A 9,563-nucleotide genomic window follows, 5' to 3' on the forward strand; every position below is an offset into this window, starting at 1 on the left:
GCACACACACACACACACACACACACACACACACACACACAGAAACACACACACACACACACACGCCCACGCACACACACACACACACACACACAGAAACACACACACACACACACACACACACACACACACACACACACAGAACTAACTTGTGTGATCTGGATCAACAGTGTATATAGTGTATATGTATACGTACGTGGGGGGAGTAGAGGCGGGCGCTGCAGGTGAACGGCTCTCTGAACACCTTGATCAGCAGGTTGAGCGTCCTCTCAAACGTGCGGCCGTCTGACAGGAAGCTCCTCACCAGATCGTAGTAACTCTGCTCCTCATTGGCTGACGGCTCCTCGTCCATCAGAGGAAACACACTGACGTCCTCCTCGTCCTGGTGGAACATGTCCATCAGGACCTACACACAAACACACACACAGACACACACAGAAACTCACACACACACACACATACAAAGAAACACAAACACACACCAACAACGAGAACACACACACACACGCGCACACACACACATACAGGTCATCACTGTGGCCATGTGTTTGTTATTTTTGCATCTGATCTGAACACTGTTACCATCAACACACACTGTGGACTCTTTTCTAAGGTGTGTGTGTGTGTGTGTACCTTGTCTGCACACATGGCCACAGTGATGTCCTGCTGGCAGATCTCGTAGTGCCGGATGTTCCTCACGTAGTTTCCTGCCAGCTTCAGGATGTCCGCAGAGATGTACTCCAGCACGGCCACCAGGTACACCGACACCTGGTGGTCCACCTTGTAGCCTAGCACCTCCTGCAGTGCATCATGGGAAACACGGTCAGCCACCAGTGCTGCAGGGAGCAGCGAGGGGCTTTTATTTTGAAAAAAGAATGAGCAAGCAGCACTGCAGGGAGGGAAACTGCCAGACTTTTTCATACAGGTAACAGGGTGAACGGGTGAGGACAGGGGGAAGGGGTGAGAACAGAGTGAAGGGGTGAGAACAGAGAGAAGGGGTGAGTTAGGGGGAAGGGGTTAGGACAGAGTGAAGGGGTGAGAACAGAGAGAAGGGGTGAGTTAGGGGGTAAGGGGTGAGAAAAGCGTGAAAGGGTGAGAACAGGGGGAAGGGGTAAGAACAGGGCGAAGGGGTGAGTTAGGGGGGGAATACCCTCAGCAGGGGGTGGATCTTCTCCACAGGAAGTGCTAGAGGGTTCCTCCTCTTCCTCTTCTCGATGGCCGCCTGAGCATCAGCGATAGCCCACTTATCGATGGGGTGAGGGAAGCTCTTCTGAACGCGTTCCTGGGGGGGGGATAAATAAATGATGGGGGGGGCTGATGACTTTCACCCCACAGAGCTAAAGCTGCGAGGGATCCAACGGGAACTCACTCAGTGACGTGACCATATAAGGGCATACAGAGTGATTACTGTTGAGCAGTGAGAGAGGGCTGCCCCCCCGATCAACACCAGGGTCTGTCAGTGTGTCAACAGGAAGCAGGTCTGCTGCTGTCAGTGTGTCAACAGGAAGCAGGTCTGCTGCTGTCAGTGTGTCAACAGGAGGCAGGTCTGCTGCTGTCAGTGTGTCAACAGGAAGCAGGTCTGCTGCTGTCAGTGTGTCAACAGGAAGCAGGTCTGCTGCTGTCAGTGTGTCAACAGGAAGCAGGTCTGCTGCTGTCAGTGTGTCAACAGGAAGCAGGTCTGCTGCTGTCAGTGTGTCAACAGGAAGCAGGTCTGCTGCTGTCAGTGTGTCAACAGGAAGCAGAAACGCCTTGTCATGCTGCGTAAAAACCCCGAGTCATGCTCTAAGGTCGGTGTTAGATCTCTGGTTTCTGAATGCAAGCTGGTGGATCAGAGCTATGCTAACATGCTTACAAGTAGCTGCTGCATCATCATCGAGGCTCTCTCACACACACACACACACACACACACACACACACACACACACACACACACACACACACACACACACACACACACACACACTACAGTTTATTAAGAGCAGCCTGGTTACACAAATGATACACAGTCTCAGTCTGATGAACCCAGGATAGGGTTTGTGTGTGTGTGTGTGTGTGTGTGTGTGTGTGTGTACCTCCACGTCCTGCACGCTGCGTGGCTGGGCCTGACACAGCGTGCTGAGCAGCAGCAGGATCAGTTCCTCGATGTACTGCAGAGCCCCGAGCTGAGACACCAGGTTGGGATGCACCTGGTGGAGCACCTGGCACACCCACACACCCACACACACACACACACACACACACACACACACACACACACACACACACACACACACACACACACACACACACACACACACACACACACACACACACACACACACACACACACACACACACACACACACACACACACACACACACAGTAATAAAGGTAATGTACTCAATAGGGGTGTAACAGTATATGTATTCTTACCGAAAATATTGGTACCTATATTCTGGTACGTATGGTACCAGTGGCGGTTGGCCCATAGGGGGCGATGGGGCGCCACCCTCCCTAAACCTATTTGTCCAGCAGTGGCTCAGTCAGTAGGGGCTTGGACTGGGAATCGTAGGGTCGCCGGTTCAAGTCCCCGAACAGACTTGAAATATGGAAAGTGGACTGCTGCTTGGAGAGGTCCCAGTTCACCTCCTGGGCCCTGCTGTGGTGCCCTTGAGTACTCCCAGTACTAGGATGGGTTAAATGCAGGGGACCAATTTCACTGTGTGTGCTCTGCTGTGTGCATGTATGTGACACTAAAGAGGGTTTCATCCTCCATTCTATTTCTACCTCACGCACAAACATTATTCTTTAAAATACAAATAATTGATTATATAAATTGTCAATATCTGTGTGTTAAAAATATGGAATGCACCAGAAACAGAAATATGTGTAAAACATGATTTAAAATAATTTGGGTAACGTATATGCTTTTCCTAGTACACTGTATGACTGAAAAACTGCTGGGGCTAAAGAGAACCGCCCCACGGGGGTGGGTCTCTGTAGCAGGTTAGCCAATTGCTGATTCAAGATATGAACGTCTGTCATAAAATGTAGCGAATCAGCTTCATCAAAACTCCTTCGGGAGGGGCTGTTTCAGAATAGCCCCAGGCCATGAATGTACAAAGAGGCTCCTGAAGCTCAGGACCAGACACTGCAGTCGCTATTTAACTACGACAACAATGGCGAGCCTGAGCACTACCCCAAGACTCAAACCGGTCCCTAACTCGGTGAAATCTCTCATTCAAGAGGCGTTTGAGAGAAGACGTTTGGCGGACAAACTTCAGGTGAAAGAGATGGGCCCAGATCAACCTGATATCGCCATCAAACAGCAGGCTAGTGACAAAGGGAAGCCGTATATGCGAGGCTTCTCTCGTAGCTGGTACACAAGAAAGGCTCGGCTAGTGGGATGCAGTCATGCTAATGCCTTATGTTGCTTTCCTTGCTTGATTTTTAAAACAACGAGGGGGACAGATGTACCATGGACAACAACTGGAGAGAGGGATATGAAGCACCTGTCTGAGAAAGTGAGGAAGCATGAGAACACCAGGGCACACATGGACAATTCCATGAAGCTTGCCATGCTAGGCATAGCGAACATTGCTGTGCAGCTGGACGACGGCCACAGGATTGGTGAGGAAACACACTGAGGAGGTGGATAAAACCCGGCATATGTTACTTTCAGCATCTTTATTGATCCTCTCACTCAGTTCTGATCAACAAGTGTGCTGAGTAGCGGCACTGACGTCAGGTTCAACAACCTCAAGTTGACGCCGGAACACCAGGGGGCAGTATATAAAAAAAAAGTCTGGCACTGAAATGTTCGTTCTTATCCGGTCTCGTTACTACCGTTTGTGTTGGAACCGGTGCCCTATTGGCACCACGTTTCGGTGCCCAACCCTAGTCACAAGTTGGGTCTACATCATTATAGATTCTAGAGAGCCTGACCTTTGTGAAGTGTGTGCGACGCACAATTTTGCACTGGATCAGTCCATGTTTCGCACAGATAGAAGATTGGTGTACTTTAGCAAGGACCTTCCCCAAAGATCCTCAGGGATCTCATCACCAAGATCTACTTCCTAGAGAGCTTTAATGGAGTTTAAGGTGACTAGACGAAGGGAATAAATCTGAGCATAGATATGAGTCATCAATCCCTTCAGAGCAGGGACTGGTTTAAGGAATGTGTCTAATGACGAATCAGTGGGGAGGTTAGGAAACTGAGGAAATCTATTGCTGACAAAACTGCGGATCTGTAGATACCTAAAGAAATGCTGCCTAGGTAGAGCAAACTTCTCAGATAGCTGCTGGAAGGACACAAATGTGTTGTCAGAATACAGGTCTTTGAATGAGTTGATGCCTTGGTTGGACTAGATAGTAAATGAACCGTCTACTAAGGATGGAGGGAAAACAGGGTTTGCAGTTATAGGGGCTAACGTAGAGTATGTTTGGAGACTAAAGCAGCGTTTGAACTGACTCCAGATTCTCAAGGAGGATGGGGGGGGCTCTTAATGGGAAAGTGAGCCAATGCTGAGAGAGATGCTGGCCTACAGGAAGCAGACTCCATTTCAAGCCAAACCCAATAATAAAACCTCAAGTTCAGCAGAGCCATTCCACCCAGCGCCTTTGGTCTCTGTAAAAGTTGTTTGCGTATCCTAGGGGTTTTCTTGTTCCAAATAAGTTTGAAATAATAGTTTCAATTTTACGGGAAAATGTTTGGGGGAGGAAAATGGGTATACATTGAAATAAATATAGAAATTTGGGGAGGGTATTCATTTTGATAGAATTGATTCGGGCAGTTATAGACAGATTCAGCACGGACCAGCGGTCAAGGTCCTCCTGTATACGGGTCAGAAGAGGGGCGAAATTAGCTTTATAAAGGTCTTTGAACCTATCAGTTACCTGCATCCCTAAGTAAGTGAAGTTGTTTGGCACAGTTTTAAATGGCAGATTATGTAGGGGGTAGTCACGTGCTGCTTTATTTAAAGGGAATAGTGCGCTTTTACTTACATTTAGTTTGTAACCAGATATAGCACCAAATGAATTAAGAACAGAGAGAGCTGCAGGGATAGACACAGAGACATTGGAAACATAAAGAAGAAGGTTGTCTGCATAAAGAGAAGCCCTTTGTTCCATTCCATTTCTGAAAATACCTATGATACGGGGATCACAGCGAAGTGCGATGGAGAGGGGCTCAATGGCTAGGGCAAATAGATGAGGGCTCAAGGGGCAACCTTGCCTGGTGGAGCGACAGAGGCGGAAATATTCAGATTGGGTATTGTCTCTCCTCACTGAGGCTAGGGGGGAGGAATACAACAACTTCACCCATGAGTTAAATTTAGTACCAAAGCCAAATTATTTATATATATATAAATATATAAATAAATTAGGGCTGTCAAAATTAACGCGTCAACGCGAGATGATTGATTTCTGGAATTAACGGCGATCATTTTTTTAACGCACTCCCGCCCTGACTTGCCCACAATTAAACCCCCGCCGCGTCATTCCTCGTCACGTAAACGGCATGGCTGACACGAGCAAGATGGAGGAGTCCGAGGAACCCGTTGGCCCTCTGGATGGAACAGTAAACCAACATGTTGTGGTTTGCTCACACTGCAGGAAGGGCTTTTCGTTTCACCGAAGCAGCTCGAGCCTTAAGTATCATCTTAACGCCAAGCACTCATTTGTTGGGGCTTCAACTTCAGGTGTTACGCCTGGCATGCGTCAGACCACCCTCACCGAACGCAGGGTATTCAGTAAGTCTACGTCTGAGAAGCTGACAGACACAAATGCCAGATGGATAAGGACTGTAGACCGATTAGTATTGTGGAGGACACGGTCCTCGCAGAAGTTTTGAAAGTGGCCACTTTAGACGCATTCTACAAGCCACCGTCGAGAGGCACAGTGAGGACTGAAATCAACGAACTATATGACGCTAAAAAGAAAACGAAGGAAGAGGATTTGGCTTCAGCGGAGTATGTTGCTTTGACAGGAGACCACTCCGTGAGTAACAACAGTTATCTGGGTGTGACAGCGCGGCACATCACTAAAACCTGGGAACTGAAGTCGTTTGCTTTAACCGTAATGAAAACAGAAGAGCGTCATAAGTATGGAGGACTGCCCCATGCAGCGGTGGGCTGCTCATTCAGGAGCACATGGCAAGCTGGCCCTGCTTGCCCGCAAATATCTAGTGACTCCTGCATCCACGGTTCCGTGCGAACGACTCTTCTCAGTCGCAGGCCGTATTGTTCAGAAGAAACGGTCCGCCTGACGTTCAGAAAATGTTAGCCAGTTAGTTTGCCTTAGCACCTGGCTAAAAGATGAATACACACAAGGTAGAAGGGCCACATGTAATGTGTGAAAGTGTTGGTTCAAACAGGAAAACGTTCCATTCACCTCTCCTGTATTTGCTACAGAAAAAGAGCAATGGCTAAGTTGCCAAAATTAGAATGAAAACCTTGTTTTGATTCGTCATTAATAAAGAACACATGTAATCTCCGCTTCTGTATATATATATATCTGTGTATATATATCTCTATATCTCTATATATATATATATAGAGATAGTACTGGAGTCCAGGCACCAATTCCGATACCACCTAATTTATTAAAATAGGAATCTATTTACTGGTTAGCGCTGTTAGCTCTGACACAGTTCATCTTCGTCGCTCTTAAAACAGTTGCGCTGTGCTGCCATCTGCAGCCTGCCGTTTTAGAGGGGCGAAGAAGAACTGATCACCTGACACCTGTTAGACAAGGAGCTAGCACTAGCATATCATGTCAGCGGTGTGGCAACATTTCACGCTGGATGCTTCCACCAGCAAGACTGCGACATGCAACATAGGCCAAGACAAAATTCCATGGGGTGGCACGAGTGTTGCTAATTTCAACACAAGCAACTCCGACATGTGCCCCATGTCTTCTGTAAGTTTAACGTCACACTGGGTGGACAGAGAGTCAACATTCATTTGTATTCATTCATGTTTTACAAAGGGTCTAACCTGAGCCAGGCCTTACCACAATGATAATCACATCACAGCCATGCAGGCGTAGACGGACTTTTTGTAACATACTGGTATCGGTACTCGGTATCGGCCGATACCCACAGCACAAGTATCGGAACCGGGAGGGAAAAGGGTATCGGAACAGCTCTAATCTATCTATCTCTACATTTCTATATCCAACCCTAAACCTTTAATGATTATGGCACAATAATATTCATATTAACAGCAGACAACACACAGCTTCACTGTGTGTGTGTGTGTGTGTGTGTGTGTGTGTGTGTGTGTGTGTGTGTGTGTGTGTGTGTGTGTGTGTGTGTGTGTGTGTGTGTGTGTGTGTGTGTGTGTGAGCATAGACCAGTATGTTTCTGTTGGACTGACAACAGGTGAGCGTTTACATGTAAACACCAGGACTAAACAGAGTCTGAGACCTGGTTCAGGACCAGAGACCTGAGGCCGGTCCAGAGACCTGGGAGTCCAGAGACCTGGGGTCGAGAGACCTGGGGTTAGAGACCAGGGGGTCCAGAGACCTGGGGGTCCCGACACCTGGGGTCCAGATACCTGGGGTCCAGATACCTGGGCTGGTCACTGTCAGAGTTGAGTCTCTGTGATCGTTTCATTTGAACATCTGTATGATGAGTTAGCTCCCTGATGCTAATGCTAACACATCAGGTACCTGGCCTTTAAGAGCAGTGTGTGTGTGTGTGTGTGTGTGTGTGTGTCTGTGTGTGTGTGTCTGTCTTTGTGTGTGTGTGTGTGTCTGTCTTTGGGTGTGTGTGTGTGTGTGTCTGTGTGTGTGTCTGTCTTTGTGTGTGATTGTGTGTGTGTGTTTGTGTGTGTGTATGTGTGTGTGGGTTTGTGTGTGTGTCTTTGTGTGTGTGTGTGTGTGTGTGTGTCTGTGTGTGTGTTTGTGTGTGTGTGTATGTGTGTGTGTCTTTGTGTGTGTGTGTGTGTGTGTATGTGTGTGTGTGTGTGTGTGTGTGTGTGTGTGTGTGTGAGCATAGACCAGTATGTTTCTGTTGGACTGACAACAGGTGAGCGTTTACATGTAAACACCAGGACTAAACAGAGTCTGAGACCTGGTTCAGGACCAGAGACCTGAGGCCGGTCCAGAGACCTGGGAGTCCAGAGACCTGGGGTCGAGAGACCTGGGGTTAGAGACCAGGGGGTCCAGAGACCTGGGGGTCCCGACACCTGGGGTCCAGATACCTGGGGTCCAGATACCTGGGCTGGTCACTGTCAGAGTTGAGTCTCTGTGATCGTTTCATTTGAACATCTGTATGATGAGTTAGCTCCCTGATGCTAATGCTAACACATCAGGTACCTGGCCTTTAAGAGCAGTGTGTGTGTGTGTGTGTGTGTGTGTGTGTGTGTGTGTCTGTGTGTGTGTGTCTGTCTTTGTGTGTGTGTGTGTGTGTGTGTGTGTCTGTCTTTGTGTGTGTGTGTGTCTGTGTGTGTGTCTGTCTTGTGTGTGATTGTGTGTGTGTGTTTGTGTGTGTGTATGTGTGTGTGGGTTTGTGTGTGTGTGTATGTGTGTGTGTCTTTGTGTGTGTTTGTGTGTGTGTGTGTATGTATGTGTGTGTCTTTGTGTGTGTCTGTGTGTGTGTGTGTGTGTGTCTGTCTTTGTGTGTGTGTCTGTCTTTGTGTGTGTGTCTGTCTGTCTGTGTGTGTGTGTGTGTGTGTGTGTGTCTGTCTTAGTGTGTGTGTGTGTGTCTGTGTGTGTGTGTGTGTGTGTGTGTGTGTGTCTGTGTGTGTGTGTCTGTCTGTCTGTGTGTGTGTCTGTCTTAGTGTGTGTGTGTGTGTGTGTGTCTGTGTGTGTGTCTGTCTTTGTGTGTGTGTGTGTGTGTGTTTGTGTGTGTGTATGTGTGTGTGTCTTTGTGTGTGTGTGTATGTGTGTGTGTCTTTGTGTGTGTGTGTGTGTGTGTGTGTCTGTGTTTGTGTGTGTGTGTATGTGTGTGTGTCTTTGTGTGTGTCTGTGTGTGTGTGTGTGTGTCTTTGTGTGTGTGTCTGTCTTTGTGTGTGTGTCTGTCTGTCTGTGTGTGTGTGTGTGTGTGTGTGTGTCTGTCTGTCTTAGTGTGTGTGTCTGTCTGTCTGTCTGTCTGTCTGTCTGTCTGTCTGTCTGTCTGTCTGTGTGTGTGTGTGTGTGTGTGTGTGTATGTATGTGTGTGTGTGTGTGTGTGTGTGTGTGTGTACCTTCTCCAGTGAGGACACCAGCAGGCCTCTCCATTTGGGGCTGTTCTCCTCGCTGAAGAAGTCGTACTGCAGCGGGACCGCCTGCATGGTGCTGCGGGTTCACATCAGAGGACGGGCCTCCAGAACCGGACCTGAGACCACCCTCCTCCTGAGGGCTGCGGAGGGATGTGATCACCGGGGGGAGAGCATAGTAACCGTCAGCAGCACCGGGACACGGGGGGCTGGTGATGCCCGATGGATCCTCTCCGGTGGAGTCCCGGTGTGTGTGTCGTGCGGAGGGGAACTGGGTTCTTGGTGTGGATCCGCTGCTCGGTGCTCTGTCCCCAAGTCTCTCTCAGGACGCTCCCCGGGCTCCTGTCAGTCTCTACCTACCTGTCGGTCGGTGTGGCTTGTCG

The 9,563-nt window shown here is 48.7% G+C and overlaps 1 protein-coding gene across 1 annotated transcript in view; it reads right to left on the bottom strand.

Annotated features, from left to right (window-relative positions):
• The window catches only part of LOC134862968 (son of sevenless homolog 1-like), a 29,583-nt gene that overhangs the window by 19,997 nt on the left and 23 nt on the right, over nt 1-9,563 (bottom strand). Inside the window, 5 exon segments of the mRNA XM_063881142.1 lie at nt 197-406; nt 634-798; nt 1,151-1,282; nt 2,073-2,198; nt 9,169-9,563. The exon segment at nt 9,169-9,563 is cut by the window's right edge and continues 23 nt beyond it. Coding sequence (XP_063737212.1) covers nt 197-406; nt 634-798; nt 1,151-1,282; nt 2,073-2,198; nt 9,169-9,255 — 720 coding nt within the window. The 5' untranslated portion in view covers nt 9,256-9,563.

Source organism: Eleginops maclovinus, chromosome 4 (genome assembly GCF_036324505.1).
Source record: "Eleginops maclovinus isolate JMC-PN-2008 ecotype Puerto Natales chromosome 4, JC_Emac_rtc_rv5, whole genome shotgun sequence".
Taxonomy (NCBI): Eukaryota; Metazoa; Chordata; class Actinopteri; order Perciformes; family Eleginopidae; genus Eleginops; species Eleginops maclovinus.